This window comes from Pelobates fuscus, chromosome 1 (genome assembly GCF_036172605.1).
Source record: "Pelobates fuscus isolate aPelFus1 chromosome 1, aPelFus1.pri, whole genome shotgun sequence".
Taxonomy (NCBI): Eukaryota; Metazoa; Chordata; class Amphibia; order Anura; family Pelobatidae; genus Pelobates; species Pelobates fuscus.
In genome coordinates, this window is record NC_086317.1 from 495668539 (window position 1) to 495692799 (window position 24261).

At 45.1% G+C, this 24261-nt stretch overlaps 1 protein-coding gene across 4 annotated transcripts in view; it reads left to right on the plus strand.

Annotated features, from left to right (window-relative positions):
* Positions 1-24261, plus strand: part of DCHS1 (dachsous cadherin-related 1) — a 194304-nt gene that overhangs the window by 115933 nt on the left and 54110 nt on the right. For all 4 annotated transcript variants that reach the window (XM_063433387.1, XM_063433373.1, XM_063433379.1 and 1 more), the window contains exons 9-14: positions 180-276; positions 7585-7742; positions 7836-8676; positions 8835-9074; positions 11951-12076; positions 13863-14072. In XM_063433387.1, coding sequence (XP_063289457.1) covers positions 180-276; positions 7585-7742; positions 7836-8676; positions 8835-9074; positions 11951-12076; positions 13863-14072 — 1672 coding nt within the window. The remainder of the gene's footprint in view (positions 1-179; positions 277-7584; positions 7743-7835; positions 8677-8834; positions 9075-11950; positions 12077-13862; positions 14073-24261) is intronic.

Consider the following 24261-nt stretch of genomic DNA (forward strand, 5'->3'; position numbering starts at 1 on the left):
TGAGTGCGCTCAGTCAGTGAGGTGGAAGGTCTGAGTCCGCTCAGTCAGTGAGGTGGAAGGTCTGAGTGCGCTCAGTCAGTGAGGTGGAAGGTCTGAGTGCGCTCAGTCAGTGAGGTGGAAGGTCTGAATGAGCCCAGTAAGTAAATCTGATTCTCCAATCAATCCCGTTTCTTTTTCAGGTCATGGAGGGGAAAGCTGCTGGTATTTTTGTGGCCTCACTACATGCCAGGGATCCTGATGAAGGAGAGAATGGGACTGTAACGTATCTTTTGATAGGTAGGTAGTTGGAGAGTGAGGGGTAATGTCGAAGTACACAGAGATGCTATAGAGGCACTAAATAAAAAGGGGAACATGCTGACAATACGGAGACAGTGTGGCAGGGCTTATACACTGCGATATCGTTAGGGGCTTCATTAGTGACAATATAAATTAGTCAAACAGAAAGTAATGTGTGGCCCCTACTCGATAAGCCATGCAAGTTCCGTTCACAGTGTTCTAGATCAGTCAACAGGGTGACTCTTCCCATAGTGTCAGTAAGGCCAGAGCACCCAGCAGCACTCCTTTTATGGGCAGCCCTGATTGGCAACACCACCTGGCATTGTGGTGCATATGGGGGCTGGGATGACACCTTTTTCCAGGCAAGCATTCTGCCATGCATTATGGACAATGTGGCCCAATGGCCCCACTCATCGGTTTCCTTCATGAGTTGTAGTTTGCTGTAGTGATTATTGTGCCAACTGTTTAACCCCTTAAGGACCAAACTTCTGGAATAAAAGGGAATAATGACATGTCACACATGTCGTGTGTCCTTAAGGGGTTAAAGGGACACTATAGTCACCAAAACAACTTTAACTTAATGAAGCAGTTTTAGTATATAGATAATGCCCCTGCAGTTTCACAGCTCATTTCTCTGTCATTTAGACGTTAATTTTTTTTTTCGCAGCCCTAGTAACACCTCCCTGCATATGACCTGCACAGCCTTCCTAAACACTTCCTGTAAAGAGTCATCTACTTTTTGCACTTCCTTTATTTAAAATTCTGTTAATAGCTTGCTAGACCCTGCACGAGCCTATTGTGTATAATTAAAGTTCAGTTTACAAAGCAGGAGATAAAATATTTTAAAGTTAGTTACTGATTCACCATTTTGTTTTCATGCAGGATGTGTCAGTCACAGCTAGGAGAGGCATGGCTAGGGCTGTATAAACATAAACAAACGTGATTAAAACTCCTAAATGGCAGTGAGTTGAGCAGTGAAACTTCAGAGGCATGATCTATACAGCCTCTGAAGTTTCACTAAAATAAATTTGTATTGGTTGACTATAGATCAACCAATAAGAACAGCTTTACAATTTACCTGGGGTCTTTGGGGGCCCATAGTCATAGAATCAGAATCCTGTTAGCTCCACTGAGCTAAGCAGGGACTGATTGCCTGAGACCGTCAGTTGAGCACTCTCTACCAGTGTACTGGACCTGCTTAGTTCATTGAAGGGCTACTAAACTGGTTCATGGATTGCAGGATAAAACTTACCAGGAAAGGTTAAAGGATCTTAACATGTATAGCTTGGAGGAAAGACGAGACAGGGGGGATATGATAGAAACATTTAAATACATAAAGGGAATCAACACAGTAAAGGAGGAGACTATATTTAAAAGAAGAAAAACTACCACAACAAGAGGACATAGTCTTAAATTAGAGGGACAAAGGTTTAAAAATAATATCAGGAGAGGGTAGTGGATGCATGGAATAGCCTTCCAGCTGAAGTGGTAGAGGTTAACACAGTAAAGGAGTTTAAGCATGCGTGGGATAGGCATAAGGCTATCCTAACTATAATATAAGGCCAGGGACTAATGAAAGTATTTAGAAAACTGGGCAGACTAGATGGGCCGAATGGTTCTTATCTGCCGTCACATTCTATGTTTCTATGTATTTGGCAGTGTGTGTGTGTGTGTGTAAAATGTAATAGGCAGTGTGGGTGTGTGAATGTACAGTTTGTATTAGGCAGTGTATTTATAATGATAGGTCTCTATTCCCTGTTGTCCCAGTCTTTTACTATCGAGCAGGCAGACACATTAGGGTCCATTCACTAAACAGTGTTTTGATTAGTCTCTAGAAGCTTAAACTTAGATGGGCCGAATGGGTCTTATCTGCCGTCACATTCTATGTTTCTATTGAGAACATCCAGCTAGCACTGGAGGAGAAGACCAGGCGTGATGTGGGTAGGTTCTCACACATTCTAAATAGTTTGACAACTTACTCTGGGATGGTGTCTAGCATCATTACCACCAATGACTGCAGTGGTCTTGGTGCTTGGAATGTTACTTAAATAACAAAACTCCAGGTAAGGTCATTATCCATAGTTATTATCTGCTCATTATGCACACAATCTGGCTCTCTCTCTGGCTCTCTATGTTATTGCCTCTCAGTACAGAAGCATGATTACGAGAATGTGATATTTCAGATATTTTCTAACCTAAGCATTTCTTATGTTTCCCATTACCTGACTCCTCTTACCACTAAACCTAAATCAATCCTCTTCTAACTGGCCTTCTCCCTGCCAATTCCTCTGCAGACATAGTGAGACTGGCATCGGGCAACATGGCTAACACACAGGTTAAAACACCTCAGCCAAAATGGTCAGTGATATATCCACAGCTACAACAACTGTGCGGGTATACATTGATCTCCAAACAGGATAAGAACATTTTATCTGAAGATTAGCAGTAGCCCATAGACCTCTCAGGAGCAATGTCACAGGGTTCTGCCCACTTTTTATGCACTAAACATGTCAATAAGAGTCATTTACAGAAAAATTAATTTGCAGCAGAAAACTCAACTATAAAAATATAGGGCATTTTGGCTTGTTCATTTCACCAGAAGCACTGCATTTAATCTCAACTAAATGGGTGGAAAATACTAGGGGTGCACCGAAATTCCGGCGGCCGAAAGTATCGGCCGAAAATGGACCTAATCCATTTCGGCCGATATTGGCAAATATCGGCAGAAAATAGGGCGGTCAGGCTGGCGGGCGCGCGAGGAAGCACTCTCCCCTGATTGCTTCCTCTTCAGCTCCCTCGCGCGCCGCGTACTGATACCGGAGCCGGAAGATGACGCTGGTATCAGTACGCGGCGCGCGAGGGAGCTGAAGAGGAAGCACTCAGGGGAGAGTGCTCCCTCGCCCGCCAGCCTGCCTGCCCGCCGGGTGATCGCCCACCCAGGAGCCCAGCAGCACCACTGGACCCCAGGGAATCCCCTCAGCACTCCAAAAGGTAAGGAGGCTGGGGGGATTAAATAAAAAAAAATGTGTTAGTGTGTGTGTGTGTGTGTGTTAGTGTTACTGTGAGTGTTAGTGTGTGTGTGTGTGTTAGTGTTACTGTGAGTGTTAGTGTGTGTGTGTGTGTGCGTGTGTTAGTGTTACTGTGAGTGTTAGTGTGTGTGTGTGTGTGTGTGTGTTAGTGTTACTGTGAGTGTTAGTGTGTGTGTGTGTTAGTGTTACTGTGAGTGTTAGTGTGTGTGTGTTAGTGTTACTGTGAGTGTTAGTGTTATTGTGTGTGTTACTGTGTGTGTTAGTGTTACTGTAAGTGTTAGTGTGTGTGTTAGTGTGAGTGTCAGTGAGTGTGTCTGTTGAGTGTGTGTCTGCTTGTGAGTGTCAGTGAGTGTGTTACTGTGTGTGTCTGTTACTGAGTGTGTTTGTGTTAGTGAGCCTGTTTGATGTCTGTTAGTGAGTGTGTGTTTGTCAGTGAGAGTGTATGTTTTGTGAGTGTGTATGTATGTCTGTCGCTGAGTGTGTCTCTGTCAGTAAATGTGTGTGTCTGTTAGCTAGTGTGTCTGTTCGTGAGAGTGTGTGTGTATGTCTTCAGCACTTACCTTTCTCCAGCGCCGGACTCCCATGGCGCTGGGGATCTCTCCGCCGCTCAGCTCCGAATGCGCATGCACAGCAAGAGCCGTGCGCGCATTCAAACCGCCCATAGGAAAGCATTACTCAATGCTTTCCTATGGACGTTCAGTGTCTTAGAATCGCGGAAACTCCTCTAGCGGCTGTCAGTGAGACAGCCACTAGAGGCTGGATTAACCCTCGGTGAAACATAGCAGTTTCTCTGAAACTGCTATGCTTTCAGCTGCAGGGTTAAAACTAGAGGGACCTGACACCCAGACCACTTCATTGAGCTGATGTGATCTGGGTGTCTGTAGTGGTCCTTTGTGTGTGCATCTGCATGCACTGGTGTACATACCGCGGTCGCAGCCCTGCAACCCCTGCGACCAGGTGCCCGCCGCCATGTTTTGCGGCCCCGGGCTGCGCAGAGTGGCACCTAGCCCCCTTTCTGAGACGAGTGCCCAGGACTCCAAGAATGACATGAAGGAGATTGCATCTTCTCTGCCTCAAATCTCTTTTCTTTCATGTCCCAAAAATATCGGACTATAAAGTGAAGATTTATCCTTGCCTTTCTTTGTAACACAAAAACACTGCCTAGTAATACACAACAGTACTGTGGCGGACCGCCTGGCACCCCGACTGGGTACCTCCACCAATCGCGCTTCCTAGTGCTATCCAAGTACCGTAAGCACCGCACTGGACACCATAATCACTGTAGCCCCCTTAACAGCCACAGCTTGGTTGTTATCTCGCCATCCCTTCCCACCCTGGACCACACACCTGGATCCAGCTCCCAGTGGGAAGACCTCTCCCCCAAGAGAGTATCGGTATATAGTAATCCCCCCCTTCCCCTCCGAACACCAGTTAAACCCTTAATACCTTGTTACATTCAAACACCGTCTGACCCAATAACTGTCATATTCAAACACTGTCTGACCCAATAACTGTCATATTCAAACACTGTCTGACCCAATAACTGTCACATTCATACACTGTCTGACCCAATAACTGTCATATATTCAAACACAGTCTGACCCAATAACTGTCATATTCAAACACTGTCTGACCCAATAACTGTCACATTCATACACTGTCTGACCCAATAACTGTCATATTCAAACATTGTCTGACCCAATAACTGTCACATTCAAACACTGTCTGACCCAATAACTGTCTTATTCAAACACCGTCTGACCCAATAACTGTCACATTCAAACCCTGTCTGACCCAATAACTGTCATATTCAAACACTGTCTGACCCAATAACTGTCACATTCAAACACCGTCTGACCCAATAACTGTCTTATTCAAACACCGTCTGACCCAATAACTGTCACATTCAAACCCTGTCTGACCCAATAACTGTCATATATTCAAACCCTGTCTGACCCAATAACTGTCATATTCAAACACTGTCTGACCCAATAACTGTCACATTCAAACACCGTCTGACCCAATAACTGTCTTATTCAAACACCGTCTGACCCAATAACTGTCATATTCAAACCCTGTCTGACCCAATAACTGTCATATTCAAACACTGTCTGACCCAATAACTGTCACATTCAAACACTGTCTGACCCAATAACTGTCACATTCAAACACCGTCTGACCCAATAACTGTCACATTCATACACTGTCTGACCCAATAACTGTCTTATTCAAACACCGTCTGACCCAATAACTGTCATATTCAAACACCATCTGACCCAATAACTGTCACATTCATACACCGTCTGACTCAATAACTGTCTTATTCAAACACCGTCTGACCCAATAACTGTCATATTCAAACACCGTCTGACCCAATAACTGCCATATTCAAACACTGTCTGACCCAATAACTGTCACATTCATACACTGTCTGACCCAATAACTGTCACATTCAAACACCGTCTGACTCAATAACTGCCATATTCATACACCGTCTGACCCAATAACTGTCATTTTGTTTTCCTCAGAGCAGGAGTGGTTTTACTGCATGAATACTGTTGCTTTGTGTGCATTAAACAGATCTCTACCCAGCATTAAGCCTCGGCTCATGTGTGAGGGGTTATGCTAAGCTTGTGTCTACACTCTGCCTGGAAGGATTATTTGCTAACTACTGGGAGAAAGGGAACCCAAGACGGTCAGAGATGGTTGGACCGTCACAGTACCATCTAACCTACTGCCCATTTACACCAAACGGTAACATCCTACCCACTGCCCATTAAAACGACCCACTCTGACCCACTACTCATTTATACTTAATGATGCCATCTAAAATAAAAAAAACAGCTCATTAATACCCAATGGTCTTACCCAATGTCCATTAACACAATACCAAACGGTACCATCTTACCTACTGCCTGTGGCGGAACCAACCTCGCCACTGTGCACTGGAGAAGCCTGGTTGCTAGCCTCCTGCCCTGTGACTATGGCCCTGGGGTGTATTAAACCTTTCAGAAGTGTATTTGGGCACAATGGATTTGTATAATGCTGTTCCTGGCCCATTAAATGCTGTGGAGCAATGTTACAACTTTTAAACTGGCACTTCGGATGCAGTCGAAGTGCCGAAGTCGTAGAGGTGCCGAAGTCGTAGAAGTGCCCGCCATTCGACAAACGAACACATGGCGGTGGCCATTTTAACTTATTCGAACGCGGTCAGCGGTGTGTGCAGCCAAATCTATAGAACTGTTTGCAGCCACCCAATTGCACGAACACCGCTGACCCGTACCTTCTTCAACACCGCGGCTGGAGACTAAGTCCCATTCGAAGATTCGAACGCTCGTTCGAATGGGACTTAGTCATTTTCTCGGTGTAAAATAGACCGACCGCACAGCCCAAATCCATGGAACTGTTTTGGGCATGAAAATGTGCTTGCGGTCGGTCAAAAGTGACTTATATCTATCTCCCGAACGGCTGCATGGAATCAAATGATTTTTGGGTATGTTTGTATTTGGAATGTGCTGATTAATAATATGTAACCGTTATTAATATTGGATGTATGGTTTTAGAGTTATGAAAGTTGGGTAAAAAGTATGTTTAAACTGTACGTATAATTGGGTTACCTCTCAGGCTAAGGGGAGGGAATCTGTGGGATGTAACCATTGTGTGATTGGGTAATGCATAATTGTATGTGGGCATCTCCCTTGCAGGGGAGAATTGCATAAAAGCAGAGTGTGTGTCATTAAACCTGAGTTCTACTTCACCCTCAATTTGGAGTGCTGTCTCGTTATTGGGGGAATTGGATTGTATGCTGATTGCCAGGAGTGTAAGCTGATTGTTTAGTTGTTTACAGCATTCAAATGCTTGAGAGCATTCATATGCTTCTCCGGTTCAGTGGTTGTGGTGTCTGCTGCAGTGCTTGGAGTCCTCAGGAAGCGCTAGGAGCATGCTTCAACGGAGGTACCCAGTCGGGGTGCCCTTCGATCCGTTACACTGCCCATTAACACCCAACTTTACCACCGTGCATTAACACAATACAATATCCAATGGTATCCAAGACTCACTGCCAGTTACTCAAGCACACTTGCTACAAGAGATTTTCTTTAGATTTATTCATTTATCATTCCCATAATGAGATGATCTCATGTCTTTGTGATGCCAGTTTCTGGAGTGATGCTGGATATCCTTCCTGATTTATTCCTGCATTCAATGGTGTAAGCTCTTGTGCAACTCTGTCCATTCCTTCTGTCCCTCCGCAGTGTAACCCCTCCCCATTCCTCTACAGGTCCCTGGGCAGAGAGATTTACTCTGCACCCAAACACAGGTGAACTGCGTACTGCATCAGCACTACAGCACTCTGAGCGTTCACTGTACAGCATGACTGTTCGAGCCAGTGATTTAGGAACTCCTCCGCAGAGCTCAGAGACCACCATCCGTATCCAGGTAATAAATGAATATTCATGTATATTACATTTGTCTGTGCACATAGTCAACACTGTATCTGTTAATCTTAAGAATATATTTAATTTATTCTAGATTTTACCAACAACACGTTACACCTTAAAGCCTAATCCAAGTGCTCTTGTCTTGTCTCCCATGGAAGGGTTGCCACCTGGATCCCTTTTGGGTTCTGTGGCTCCAAGGAGTCTATATGGCTCTGCAATGTACACCCTACTAGATGACCCACATGGTGTCTTTATGGTGGATGGACGGACAGGAAACATATTTGTTGTGAAAGAGTTGGATTTTGAGTTGCAAGCTCGATATTCTTTTCGAGTAAGTGTTGAGGAGTCAAGAGAACTGTCTGGAGTATACATACCACCTAGACTAATCCAAGTTGAGGTTGAAGTTCAGGACAGAAATGATCATGCTCCAACATTTCTTGAGGATCCAGTAACAATAGTGGTACATGAAGATGCTCAAGTTGGTTCTTCTGTTTACACTTTCCAAGCCACTGACAAAGATGGGCCTGGGCCCAACAGCCAAGTGCAGTATTTACTACTCCACCAGGAGCCAGAGACTGCAGTTAACCCTTTTTGGTTGAATAAAGAAACTGGTGTATTGAGTGTATCACGGCCACTCGATCGCGAAGAAATACCTTCTTATCTTTTAGTGGTAGAGGCATCAGATTGTCCTCTAAACACCAGCCAACGCCGCACCACCTCTGTCACAGCTCGAATCTTCCTCAGTGATCATAATGACCATACACCACTCTTCATCACTCCCTCAGTCCTGTGGATCCACGAAGACACATCTGTGGGTTCTACCGTTCTTTATTTAGTGGCTCAGGATCTAGACCTGGGAGATAATGGTAGGATTGGCTATCAGATGATATCAGGCAATGAAGAGGGAAGGTTCCAGATTCACCCAAGCACAGGTTGGTGGAGATAACAGAGATTTTGATGTTGTGTATGCTGTAAATATCTACATTTAAAACTTCTAAACTACAGCATGTAGCCTGGTTTTCTAGTTAACATTTGGTATTTAAGTAATAGATTTATCACACACATTTTAACATGCTGTCTGTATTTATAGGTGCTCTTTCCGTGGTTCGAGCATTAGACCGTGAGGAGACTGCAGGATATAATTTGACAGTTATTGCCTCAGATCATGGTTCTCCAATGCTCTCCAGCACCCAAACACTTTCAGTGTCTCTTCTTGATGTGAATGATGAAACACCCATATTTGAGAAGTCTCAATATGATGGCAGAGTTCAAGAGAACCAGCCAGCTGGAGTTACAGTCCTTAAATTTCAGGCAATAGACAGAGATCTTGGTGAGAAATAAAAAGTGTCACCTGTATTTGAAAAAGAATAGTAAAATGCTGATGTACGGTATGCTGACAAATTAGTAAAGGTGGGTTATTGAAATAAGGACACGAATCATCTAACTGATTAATGGATGGTGGAGGATGTCTGGGAATCATCTACTGGATGTAGATAAAATTGTTCGATTAACAGGAGAGTGGGGGATCTCCAGGAATCATTCAATGAATGTAGATATAAGTGACTGAGGAATGGGGTGGTGGTTCTCTGGGAATCACTCACTGGATATAGATGTAAAATACTGATGAATGGTGGGGTGGAGAATCTCCAGGAATCATCGAGTGAATGTAGATATAAGGGACAGGTAAATGTGGGATGGAGGATCTCCAAGAGTAATCCTATAGATGTACATGTCACAGAAAAAGTTATCAGGTAGAAGAGACTGATGTATGGATGATGTAGATTGATGTATGGATGATGTAGATTGGTGTATGGAAGATGTAGATTGATGTATGGATGATGTAGATTGGTGTATGGAAGATGTAGATTGGTTTATGAAAGATGTAGATTGGTGTATGGAAGAAGTAGATTGGTGTATGGAAGATGTAGATTGGTGTATGGATGATGTAGATTGGTGTATGGATGATGTAGATTGGTGTATGGAAGATGTAGTTTGATGTATGGATGATAGATTGGTGTATGGAAGATGTAGATTGGTGTATGGTAGATGTAGTTTGATGTATGGATGATGTAGATTGGTGTATGGAAGATGTAGATTGGTGTATGGAAGAAGTAGATTGGTGTATGGAAGATGTAGATTGGTGTATGGAGGATGTAGATTGGTGTATGGAACATGTAGATTGGTGTATGGAACATGTAGATTGGTGTATGGAACATGTAGATTGGTGTATGGATTATGTAGATTGGTGTATGGAAGGTGTAGACTGATGTATGGAAGAAGTAGATTGGTGTATGGAAGATGTAGATTGGTGTATGGAAGATGTAGATTGGTGTATGGAAGATGTAGATTGGTGTGTGGAAGATGTAGATTGGTGTATGGAAGATGTAGATTGGTGTATGGAAGATGTAGATTGGTGTATGGATGATGTAGATTGGTGTATGGATGATGTAGATTGGTGTATGGATGATGTAGATTGGTGTATGGAAGATGTAGATTGGTGTATGGAAGATGTAGACTGATGTATGGATGATGTAGATTGGTGTATGGAAGATGTAGATTGGTGTATGGAAGATGTAGATTGGTGTATGGAAGATGTAGATTGGTGTATGGAAGATGTAGATTGGTGTATGGAAGATGTAGACTGATGTATGGATGATGTAGATTGGTGTATGGAAGATGTAGATTGGTGTATGGAAGATGTAGATTGGTGTATGGAAGATGTAGATTGGTGTATAGAAGATGTAGATTGGTGTATGGAAGAAGTAGATTGGTGTATGGAAGATGTAGATTGGTGTATGGATGATGTAGATTGGTGTATGGATGATGTAGATTGGTGTATGGAAGATGTAGATTGATGTATGGATGATAGATTGGTGGCAGAGTTGAAGTTTTGTGGGCGGACAGAGGCTGATTTAGTTTAACATCAATGCTACAGTTGAACCTGCAGAATTACCATGAGAAGGTGAGTGCAAGAGCAGAGAGGACCGAGCGCTGGCAGGTCTGTCATACGGGAGGCGATGTTTCTGTTCTCAGCCGATACAGAGTGTTACAGCCCATGCTCTAGGCAGTGGCGCCCTAACTGGCCTAATGGAAGAGCCGGCCCTGAGGGTAGAACATACAAGACCAATAGAAAAGATAAAGAGGCCCTGCCCAAGAGCCAAGATCTAGCCATTATGCAAAGTGCTTACATAGACAGCCAGTGAGCTTACAATCTAAAGGATATAATGGGGATTCGAGACAACATGTAGTAGGTGGAATTTAGAACTGATGGCCTGAGGAAATTAACTGAGCGTTGAAACTACTGGTAAGATGTAAAGGGAATAACAATTGACAATGTAGATTGATGTATGGATGATTTGGATTGATGGAAGATGTAGATTGATGGATGGACAGATGGACAGACGATGTAGATTGATGGATGGGCGGACGATGTAGATGGATGGATGACCGGACGGATGGATGAATGGACGAGGTAGATGGATGGATGGATGGATGACCGGACGGATGGATGACCGGACGGATGGATGAATGGACGGATGGATGAATGGACGATGTAGACAGATGGATGAATGGACGAGGTAGATGGATGGATGACCGGATGGATGGATGAATGGACGATGTAGACGGATGGATGAATGGAGGGATGGATGAATGGACGATGTAGACGGATGGATGGATGGATGACCGGACGGATGGATGAATGGAGGGATGGATGGATGAATGGACGATGTAGACGGATGGATGGATGGATGGACGATGTAGGATCCATATCATTCACTATTTTTTTACTGGTTTCCACTCTCATTTTATGGTTTCTACATCTGTTCTCATTAACCTGCACTTCCTTCATGGTCAGCCATTGCAGTCTCTGTCTCTCTCCATTGCAGTCTCTGTTTCTCCTCATTGCAGTTTCTGTCTCTCCCCATTGCAGTCTCTGTCTCTCTCTATTGCAGTCTCTGTTTCTTTCCATTGCAGTCTCTGTCTCTCCCCATTGCAGTCTCTGTTTCTTTCCATTGCAGTCTCTGTCTCTCCCCATTGCAGTCTCTGTCTCTCCCCATTGCAGTCTCTGTCCCTCCCCATTGCAGTCTCTGTCCCTCCCCATTACAGTCTCTGTCTCTCCCCATTGCAGTCTCTGTCTCTCTCCATTGCTGTCTCTGTCTCTGCGTGTTTTCATTATGGCTAGCTCAGTTTGGCATTTTGTTCCAGGTCCCAGTGGACATGTAACGTACAGTGGTGTTACTGGCAATGAATTTTCCCTGGACCCAGAAACCGGGATCCTCACCACAAAACGTTCATTAGACAGAGAGTCAAAGGAGCTGTATAGGTTAACAGGTAATTTATACTATACGTTAAATGTATATAAACAAGCCAGATTGTACATTACACAGGAGAGACTATCCACAATATTTTAACAAACTGATTTTGGCTTCTACAATTACTGGAATGCCACTCGCCGATTAATGCCCACTCACAATTTTTGGGTACGGTGCTGACATGCATGCTCATTATATTGGGGTACAGAGCTGACATGCACACTCACTATATTGGGGTACGGAGCTGACATGCACGCTCACTATATTGGGGTACTCAGCTGACATGCATGCTTACTATATTGGGGTACGGAGCTGACATGCACGCTCACTGTATTGGGGTACGGAGCTGACCTGCACGCTCATTATATTGGGGTATGATCCTGACATGCAAGCTCATTATATTGGGGTACAGAGCTTGTATGGAGTTGACATGCACACTCACTATGTTGGGGTACAGAGCTGACATGCACACTCACTATGTTGGGGTACAGAGCTGACATGCACACTCACTATGTTGGGGTACAGAGCTAACAAGTACGCTCATTATATTGGGGTATGATCCTCAAATGCAAGCTCACTATATTGGGGTACGGAGCTGACATGCACACTCACTATATTGGGGTACGGAGCTGACCTGCACACTCACTATGTTGGGGTACAGAGCTAACAAGTACGCTCATTATATTGGGGTATGATCCTGACATGCAAGCTCAATATATTGGGGTACGGAGCTGACACGTGAGATCATTATATTGGGGTACAGAGCTGACATGCACGCTCACTATATTGGGGTACGCAGCTGACATGCACGCTTATTATATTGGGGTACGAAGCTGACATGCATGCTTACTATATTGGGATATGGAGCTGACATGGGGTACGCAGCTGACCTGCACGCTCATTATATTGGGGTATGATCCTGACACGCAAGCTCATTATATTGGGGTACAGAGCTTGTATGGAGTTGACATGCACACTCACTATGTTGGGGTACAGAGCTGACATGTACGCTCACTATATTGGGGTACGAAGCTGACATGCACACTCACTATATTAGGGGTACAATGCTGACATGCACGCTCATTATATTGGGGTACAGTGCTGACATGCACGCTCGCTATATTGGGGTACGCAGCTGACATGCGCGCTCACTATATTGGGGTACGCAGCTGACATGCACGCTTATTATATTGGGGGTACGAAACTGACATGCACTCTCATTATATTGGGGTACAGAGCTGACATGCATGCTCATTATATTGGGGTACAATGCTGACATGCACGCTCATTATATTGGGGTACAGAGCTGACATGCACGCTCATTATATTGGGGTACGATGCTGACTTGCACGCTCATTTTATTGGGGATACGATGCTGACATGCACGCTCATTATATTGGGGTACGGAGCTGACATGCACGCTCATTATATTGGGGTATGATGCTGACATGCACCCTAATTATATTGGGGGTACGATGCTGACATGTACGCTCATTATATTGGGGTACGATGCTGACATGCATGCTCATTATATATGGGGTACAGAGCTGACATGCACGCTCAGTATATTCGGGGTACGATGCTGACATGCACGCTCATTATATTGGGGGTACGATGCTGACATGCATGCTCATTATATATGGGGTACAGAGCTGACATGCACACTCAGTATATTCGGGGTACGATGCTGACATGCACGCTCACTGTATTGGGGTACAGAGCTGACATGCGCACTGTACTCTAGTAACACTGATGCTGTACTGTTGTAAGCAATTTATAATCATTTTAACGTTTTCTGCTTTCAGTGTTTGCTCGGGATGGGGGGTCCCCCCCACGCATGTCAGAAGTTAATGTAATGGTTCATGTTGGGGATGAAAATGATAACGCTCCATCCTTTGACAGAGAGAGTATTTCACTGGAGGTACCTGAAAATCAGGACCCTTTAACCCTGTGTAGACTCAGTGCCTGGGACCCAGACAAGAAAAAGAACGGTCAGCTCCAGTATGTGCTTATCGGTTAGTATGTCCTGCTTACTCCATTCAGTAATGATCCTGGTGGAATTCCAGCTCCAGTATGTGCTTATCCATTAGTATGTCCTGTTCTCTCCATTCAGTAATGATCCTGGTGGAATGCCAGCTCCAGGATGTGCTTATCAGTTAGTGTGTCCGGTTCTCTCCATTCAGTAATGATCCTGGTGGAATGCCAGCTCCAGTATGTGCTTATCGGTTGGTATGTTCTGTTCTCTCCATTCAGTAATGATCCTGGTGGAATGCCAGCTCCAGTATGTGCTTATCGGTTAGTATGTCTGTAACGGCACCCCGAGTGTAGAAGGGGTTAAAGCATTCCCAAATGTAAAGGCAGCTACCGAACACTCCAATCAGCTGAACCAGAAAGCATACGAATAAAGGGCTCCAAACAGCCGAACAGGAAAACCATACGAATAATCCCCCCAATTACGAGATTCAAGCAGGAATCTGTTTAATCTGGGCTACATGCCCGCCTTCTATGCAGGTCTCCCACCAGGTGGACACTCCCATAGGGGACCTGGTGGAAAACTGTGACAAAATGTTACATTAGCCAATCACCACAGTGCAGATATAAACACTAGCCTTGAAACAGTATGGGACTGTCCTCTCTATCCTGGGGATGATTGGGAAGTAACTCAATTATCTCTGAGGATAGATAGTAAACTCCATTTTACAAGCATAGAGAAAAATACATATAAATCCATAACTTATAAACTACCGAATATAACCCCCATATGCACTGTATCCCCAGATAGCTTAGATCTGAGCGCACTTTATTACCGAATAGTGCTCAGATCACATACATACAGTTCAATCACCATGGAGCCAAAATCTTTTACATAGTCTTTCGTTATACAAATGGGCTCCATGGGATAGCATACTGGGGTAGCTCTGTTCGTAATAAAAAGTACCGAACGGTACAGCGTTCGTATAACTGAAGAACAGAAGAAGGGAGGTCAGCAGCTTCAGCGGTGTTCATGTGAAAATAGTGTCCGTTTTCAGTTCCATGAAATCGTTGGCAAACACCGCTGGGCATTCGCGTGTCCAAGATGGCCGCCGCCACGCGTTCGTTCATATGAACGACGACCACCCAGTCGACATTCGACAATTAGGAAGTGTCTGCGGTTAACCACAACGTTCTAATGAGGCCAAGAGGTTAACAAGCACCACACTTCCATGCTGGGTGGCCGGCCGTTTGGCAGTTCTTTCGGTAAAACGGGGAATAAACGTAGGGGCCGTACGGACAAGGTAATAGCCGAACAAACAGACGAACCAAGGAGAAATAAAAGTAATTCAAAGACAGAGAGGTCTTTCACAATGTCCTTTTCACTCCATTCAGTAATGATCCTGGTGGAATGCCAGCTCCAGTATGTGTTTATTGGTTAGTATGTCCTGTTCTCTCCATTCAGTAATGATGTTCCAGGAGGGATAAGCCAAATGGAAAATGATTTAGGTAAACTAGAAAAATGGTCAGAGTTGTGGCAACTGACATTTAATGTGGATAAGTGCAAGATAATGCATCTTGGACGTAAAAACCCAAGGGCAGAGTACAGAATATTTGATAGAGTCCTAACCTCAACATCTGAGGAAAGGGATTTAGGGGTGATTATTTCTGATGACTTAAAGGTAGGCAGACAATGTAATAGAGCAGCAGGAAATGCTAGCAGAATGCTTGGTTGTATAGGGAGAGGTATTAGCAGTAGAAAGAGGGAAGTGCTCATGCCATTGTACAGAACACTGGTGAGACCTCACTTGGAGTACTGTACACAGTACTGGAGACCCTATCTTCAGAAGGATATTGATACCTTAGAGAGAGTTCAAAGAAGGGCTACTAAACTGGTTCATGGATTGCAGGATAAAACTTACCAGAAAAGGTTAAAGGAACTTAACATGTATAGCTTGGAGGAAAGACGAGACAGGGGGGATATGATAGAAACATTTAAATACATAAAGGGAATCAACACAGTAAAGGAGGAGACTATATTTAAAAGAAGAAAAACTACCACAACAAGAGGACATAGTCTTAAATTAGAGGGACACAGGTTTAAAAATAATATCAGGAAGTATTACTTTACTGAGAGGGTAGTGGATGCATGGAATAGCTTCCAGCTGAAGTGGTAGAGGTTAACTCAGTAAAGGCGTTTAAGCATGCGTGGGATAGGCATAAGGCTATCCTAACTATAAGATAAGGCCAGGGACTAATGAAAGTATTTAGAAAACTGGGCAGACTAGATGGGCCGAATGGTTCTTATCTGCCGTCACATTCTATGTTTCTATGTTTCTATCCTGGTGGAATGCCAGCTCCAGTATGTGCTTATCGGTTAGTATGTCCTGTTCTCTCCATTCAGTAATGATCCTGGTGGAATGCCAGCTCTGTGTGCTTATCGGTTAGTATGTCCTGTTCTCTCCATTCAGTAGTGATCCTGGTGGAATGCCAGCTCCAGTATGTGTTTTTTCGGTTAGTATGTCCGGTTTTCTCCATTCAGTAATGATCCTGGTGGAATGCCAACTCCTGTATGTGCGTATCAGTTAGTATGTCCGGTTTTCTCCATTCAGTAATGATCCTGGCCAGCTCCAGTATGTGCTTATCGGTTTGTATTTCCTGTTCTCTCCATTCAGTAATGATCCTGGTGGAATGCCAGCTTTGTGTGGTTATTGGTTAGTGTGACGAAGTGCCCTTCGCCACTTGTGCCTGGAGGGGACTACTGGCTAGCCTCCAGCCTTCCGACTATGGCCCCTGTGCTGATAGCTGTATTTTACCCTGCAGAAAGGTTTATTTGTGTATTTCTGCCGGGGCTGTAACGGATCCTACCGTTAATGGACGCTTCCTAGCTTGCGCCAAGGACCACAAGCACCGCACAAGGGACACCACAACCACCGCAGACTCCACAACCGCCGTAGCTTAACTGGAGCCGCGCCGTCTTCCTTCCACCCTGAATGAACCTCCAGCATTCAGGACCGTGTGGGAAAGATCTCTCCTCCAGGAGAAGGTATCAGGAACAAGAACAAAGTGATTAAAGCTCAGTGGAGTATGCAGAGCATAGCAATCCCCAGTGTGATATAGCAGTTCCCTCCAATAACGAGACAAGGCTACGTATTGAGGGTCAAGAATATCTGAGGGCTGGAACACCCAGCTTGGTATTTATTACCATTTTGTAAATACAGGACCACCCACAGGGAGGGACAAAACAACCAATCATACACGTACATCATTGAAACCACTCCCAGTAATTACACACAAAATCCTCCCTTCTGTCTGTGATATAATTATGGTTTAACATAATTATCACAGACAGTAAAAATACAGTTTTTACACATACACTGTAACTTTAAAACCATACATCCAATCTCCATCAAGCTATTGCAAGAGCTTACTCTGGGGAGTAAGTGATTTTAGCAATCCCCAGAGTGTAGGTATCCCTTCCCCCAAACATGAGCCAAGGCTTCAAGAAAGGTTCAAGATGATCTGGTTTATTGAGGGCTACCTGCCTGGTATTTATGTAATTGTCCACCAGGTGGACACTCCCCTAGGGGACCTGAAGGAACAATGGGACACATATTGGATATTAGCCAATCACAGACAATACAAGCAAAACACTCCCACCATGACATCACAATCCCTCCTCTCTATCCTGGAGATAATTTGGAAGTAATATAATTATCTCACAGGACAGAGGCAAGCCTCCATTAACTACATGGTTGCAAAAAGACATAAAATTACACAATGTTACAATTACTACATAAAACTTATACATGCAACATATCCTCAGATAGCTTAGATCTGAGCGCACATTATTACCAAATGGCGCTCAGATCACCTACATACAGTTCAATCGCCATGGAGCCAAAGTTTTTTCCATAGTCTTTTGTTACACAAATAGGTTCCATGGCATAGTTATCTGGGGTAGCACTACTCACATACTGAAAGTCCCGAATGCCCCAGCAGAAATACACAAATAAACCTTCCTGCAGGAGAAAATACAGCTATCAGCACAGGGGCCATAGTCGGAAGGCAGGGGGCTAGCCAGTAGTCCCCTCCAGGGACAAGTGGCGAAGGGCACTTCGTCACACATCTTCCCTTTGGGGGGAAGACTAAACAGGTACCTGACCTTCTGCCGGTCAGTACCTAGGTTAGTCGGGCAGCCCACCCACAAAGAAAAATATGCAGAGTAACCCCCCCCCCACAATAAATGGTACTGGCCTGTAGGTTCAAGTTTGTAGTGGGACAGCGCAGCACTCTCGGTCTCTCTGGTGCAGCTAGGCAAACTGCTGGTGTTGCTTGGGGGGCAGAGGCCAGCGGCGCTCTGCTCTGCTGCCAGCTCTTCCGCTGGGGTAACCCGTGATAAGTCAGGCTCTGGACCAGGGGAATAGGGGGGGCAGAGGCTAACAGCGCTCTGCCCAGATGCCAGCTCTGCTGCTGGGAGGGGGTCAGTGGGTATCGCAGGCTCATCCACTGCCCCCAGGACCCGGTCGGGTTGTAGCTGTGGAGGGGAGGGCTCGCTTACCTCCTCCTCCTGGTATCCCTGCGGGGATAGTGTGGGATCTGAACCGCCCGTCCAGCATCCCTGTAGGACTGGCACAGAGACCGCGGTTCCATCTGCGCCAGTGTGGTTAGGGTTGTTCTCCCCTTCTCCTGTTCTCTCCATTCAGTAATGATGTTCCAGGAGGGATAAGCCAAATGGAAAGCCGGTTGCCTCCTCTCCCAGGATGCTGGTTGCTGTACGGTGGAGGGATCTACCATCACATCCTCCTGGAACTCAGGCCGCTGCTGGGGATAGAGACCGGTTGTCTCCTCTCCCTTTATAGTATACTGCCGCTGGGGACCTGGGCCGAATGCCCAGCATCCCTGTAGGGCCGGCAGAGAGACCTCGGTCCCATCTCTGCTGGCCATCTGTGTGTCCCCCCAGGACAAGTCTTTGAGGATGCCCACCTCTGGCTGCTGTTGGAAAGGGAGGCCGGTTGCCTCCCCTCCCCAGGGCGCTGGTTGCTGTACGGTGGAAGGATCTACCATCACCTCCTCCTGGAACTCAGGCCGCCGCTGGGGAGAGAGACCAATTGGCCACAGCCCCAATCTCCGCAATCAAAGCTCATATTCCCATGCCGCTCGATTCTCCTCAGCCAACTTGCGCAGGGTTGACAGAATTGCCTCTGTCGAAGGATTCAGGCCATATCTGGTTAACCGCCTCTTGACCTCCTCCCTGTAAGCGTCACCCTCAAAGCGATAGGTCATGTTTGCTGTGAACAGGGGCGCTGTACGAATACTAGCGTTGCCCTCAAATTGTAATTCCAAACGTTACCGGTGTCTCCGAGCTGCTTCTCCTCGCACTAGGACGCCATCCCATGGCTGCCACCAAATGTGACGGAACGCTGGCACTCCGACTGAGTTCCTCTGCCAATCTATGCGCCTAGTGCTCGCTGAGGACTCCAAGCACTCCAACCGACACCATCAGCACTGCAGACCCCACTTCCAGCGATACAGCTGCGCCGGGGTCTCGCCGTCTCCACCCACCCTGGATCCACGACCAGGATCCAGCTCCCAGTGTGTGGACCTCTCCTAAATCCAGAGAGCGTAGCAGGAACAAATCAAGCTATTGCAAGAGCTTACTCTGGGGAGTAAGTGATTATAGCAATCCCCAGAGTATAGGTATCCCTTACCCCAAACATGAGCCAAGGCTTCAAGAAAGGTTCAAGATGATCTGGTTTATTGAGGGCTACCTGCCTGGTATTTATGTAAGTGTCCACCAGGTGGACACTCCCCTAGGGGACCTGATGGAACAATGGGACACATATTGGATATTAGCCAATCACAGACAATACAAACAAAACACTCCCACCGTGACATCACAATCCCTCCTCTCTATCCTGGAGATAATTGGGAAGTAATCAAATTATCTCCCAGGACAGAGGCAAGACTCCAATAACCACATGGTTGCAAAAATACATAAAATTACACAATGTTACAATTACTACATAAAACATATACTACATAAAACATATACATGCAACATATCTTCAGATAGCTTAGATCTGAGCGCACATTATTACCAAATGGCGCTCAGATCAATACATACAGTTAAATCGCCATGGAGCCAAAGTCTTTTCCATAGTCTTTGTTACACAAATAGGCTCCATGGCATAGCTATCTGGGGTAGCACTACTCACATACTGAAAGTCCCGAATGCCCCAGCAGAAATACACAAATAAACCTCTCTGCAGGGGAAAATACAGCTATCAGCACAGGGGCCATAGTCGGAAGGCAGGAGGCTAGCCAGTAGTCCCCTCCAGGCACAAGTGGCGAAGGGCACTTCGTCACAACTTCTATCGCAAGAAGGATACAATAGTGTCAGTATATCCAAATGATGGTGCTGATAAATACTATATTCCCCTGTTGTGCTGTATCAGTACAACTAGTGGCAGTTCATAGCAATATGAATACTTAGGGAATGCAATGAAAGCTCTTTAGGTATGAGCAACAGGGGGATAATAAACTCAAATATTATTCCTTGAATCCATCTAAGGTGGAGTGACAAGCCAATTTAGATGCCCTATTATTGGAAGATAGGGGTCATCAGATAAACAAAAAATACAAAGTATATACTGGGACACCAGAGAGGAAGCCTTGATTAGAAGAGCATAGCTAAAAATTCAAGTGATAGCTATGAATTAATTCCTTATGAATAAAGGATAAGCACTAGGAAATGTGGCATACAGACGGTTGGTGCTGCAATTCTTTGGAAAATGCTACTAAGAACACCGCTATGCTAGTTCCCTACAATCTCCTGTTAACACCTTCGTGGGGGTTCTGTGCTAAGGCTAACACTAACGCTAGAAATCGGTAATCTGATGTCCCTATGTCAATCGCACCAATAAGGTAGGCTCCAAATAAAAAGAAAGGTGAGGGAAAGTTCCCTTCAAGTGCATAATAGTGTGCTCAAGTGAGGTGAGAGAATGCCGAGCTAAACCCGGGTTAAACCGCCGTTTAGTAGATCTTCCCCTTCCACACACACAGCTACTGTAGACACCAATCCACCGAACCGGAGAAGCATTTGAATGCTCTCAAACATACGAATGCTGTAAACAGTTGAATAGGAAAAACCATACGAAAGGTTTACACTCCTAGCAGTCGAACTGGAACAGCATACAATAAATCCCCCCAAGAACGAGACAAGGCTCCGTGTTGAGGGTCAAAACAGGAACAGACAGAGCTGTGGGTTTGTTGTTCTTATATACACATTCTTACACATTAGTGTAACAAACTGCCATTTGCCACTGGGCATTGGAGAGGACTGATCGCTAGCTTCCTGCCCTGCGACTATGGCCCTGGGATGTATTGCTTTTTAAGAACTACATTTGGGCATAATGGATTTGTATAATGCTGTTCCTGGCCCTTTAAATACTTTGGAGCAGTGTTACCACTTTTAAACTGGCACTTCAGATGCAGTCGAAGTGCCGAAGTCGTCGAAGTGGCCGCCATTCGACAAACGAACACATGGTGGCGGCGGCCATTTTAACTTATTCGAACGCTGTCAGCGGTGTGTGCGGCCAAATCTATGGAACTGTTTCCGGCTACCCAATTGCACGAACACCGCTGACCCGTACCTACTTCGACACCGTGGCTGGAGACTAAGTCCCGTTCGAAGATTCGAACGCTCGTTCGAATGGGACTTAGTCATTTTCTCGGTGTAAAATAGACCGACCACACAGCCCAAATCCATGGAACTGTTTTGGGCAGGAAAATGTGCTTGCGGTCTGTCATAAAGGACTTCCAGCTAACTCTTTAACCCCTGGATGTAATTTGCTGAATTTTGGACATGTTTGTAAGTAAAGTGTGCTGACTAATAATATGTGACTTTTATTAATATTGGATGTATAGTTTTGGAGTTATAAAAATGTATACAAATTTATAAGTTTTAGCTTGGAGATAATTGAGTGGATACAGTAAGAAACTCAATTATCTCCCAAGCAGAGGGGAGGGAATCTGTGGGATGTAACCGTTATCTAAATGGTTAATGCCTATTTGCCTGTGGGCGTCTCCCTTGCAGGGGAGCACTCCATAAAAGCAGGGTACCTGCTGTAACGGAGCTCCGTGTACTCCGACCGAGTACCCTCCGTTGATGGACGCTTCCTAGCTTGCGCCGAGGACCACAAGCACCGCACTGGACACCACAACCACCGCACACTCCACAACCGCCGTAGCTTAACTGGAGCCGCGCCGTCTTCCTTCCACCCTGGATCAGTTTCTGTCCTCCAGGACCGTGTGGGGAAGACCTCTCCTCCAGGAGAGCGTATCCGGAACAAGCTCTTAAAAGAGCTAAGTGATTAAAGCTCAGGGGAATATGCAGAGCATAGCAAAACCAGTGTGATACAGCAATTCCCTCCAATAACGAGACGAGGCTACGTTTTGAAGGGTCAAGAAGAACTGAGGACTGGAACACCCAGCCTGCTTTTTATTACAAAAAGGTACAAACAGAACACACCCAGGGGAAGGTTGAAAATAACCAATCATATACATGGTACCACCCCCACGTCTCCTCCCCTCAGATAAACATATAACATAATTATAGCATACAGTAAAAATACAGTTTTCACACATACACTGTAACTTTAAAACTATACATTCAATCTCCATAAAAATACATATTCCAAATCAATCCATTCAGGGGAACAACATATTAAAAATTGGCATGAATCAGACCAGGGGTTCAAAAGTTAGTAAAAGTATATTTTGGGCCCTGGCTGGCAGCATGGCAAAATCTGGCTCACACAGGTTTTACAGAGGCCTCTATCCTGGAGACAATGGGGGGAAGTAATCCAATTATCCAGGGATAGAGGCAGACTCCATTGAGCACATGGTTACACAAAGACAGTAAAACACTTTAAAATACATAAAGTTACTTTTTATACATTTAACACAGACATGTAACATATCCCCAGATAGCTCAGGTCTGAGTGCACATTATTAGGTGAATGGCACGCAGACCACACAAATACAGTTTAATTGCCATGGAGCCATAGTCTTTCCCATAGTCTTTCATTATATGAATAGGCTCCATGGCATAGCTATCTGGGGGTATCACCGCTCACACAGGGCAAGTACCGAATGGCCCCACTGTGTTTAAAGGGCCAGAATGAGTGACATGTACTCTGTTAGGGCCGAATACGTTTTTTAAAGGGCCCAATCTCCCAGGGCCATAGTCCAAAGGCAGCAGGCGGGCAACCAGGCTTCTCCAATGCAATGTGGCGCGATTGGTCTCGTCACACCTGCCATTAAACTTCATCCTCAATCTAGAGTCCTGTCTCTTATTGGGGGAATTGCTATATCACCACAAGGGATTGCTATGCTCTGCATATTCTCTTAGCTAATCACTTCTAAGCTCTTATAAGAGCTTGTTCCTGCTTCACTCTCTTGGAGGAGAGGTTCACCCACTGGAACCTGGAGCCTGGTCGTAGGTCCAGGGTGGGTAGGAGATGGCGAGACCCCAACCAAGCTGCGGCGGTTCGTGGGGTCTACAGTGGTTGTGGTGTCTGGCGGAGTGCTTGGAGCCCTCTGTATGTGCTAGGAGCATCCTTCAACGGAGGTACCCAGTCGGGGTGCCAGGTGATCCGTTACAATTAGTACCACCCACAGGGTTTTGTAAAACAACCAATAAACACGTACGATACACTCAGACACTCCCACACAAAATCCTCCCCTCTGCCTGTGATACAATTACCTTACACAATGGGTAATGTAATTATCACAGGCAGAGAAATACAGTTTTTCCACATTATTCATAACTTTAAAATGCATCACATTCACATAAAACTTAAATTTTCAGAATCAGCATACTCCAAATACAAAAATATGTCAAAATCATACAAATCGTTCCAGTGGTTCAAGAGCTAGATCGAAGTCCTTTGTGACCAAATGAAGCATGGCTTTTCTGCCCCAAACCAGTTCCACATATCCTGGAGATAATTGGGAAGTAATCCAATTATCTCCAAGGACAGAGGCAAAACTCAATTGAACACATGGTAGCAATAAAATACATAACTGTGCAGCTATTGCATAAAACAGGTACATTCAACATATCCCCAGATAGCTTAGATCTGAGCGCACATTATTACTGAATGGCGCTCAGAGCACATACATACAGTTCAATTGCCATGGAGCCAAAGTCTTTCACATAGTCTTTCG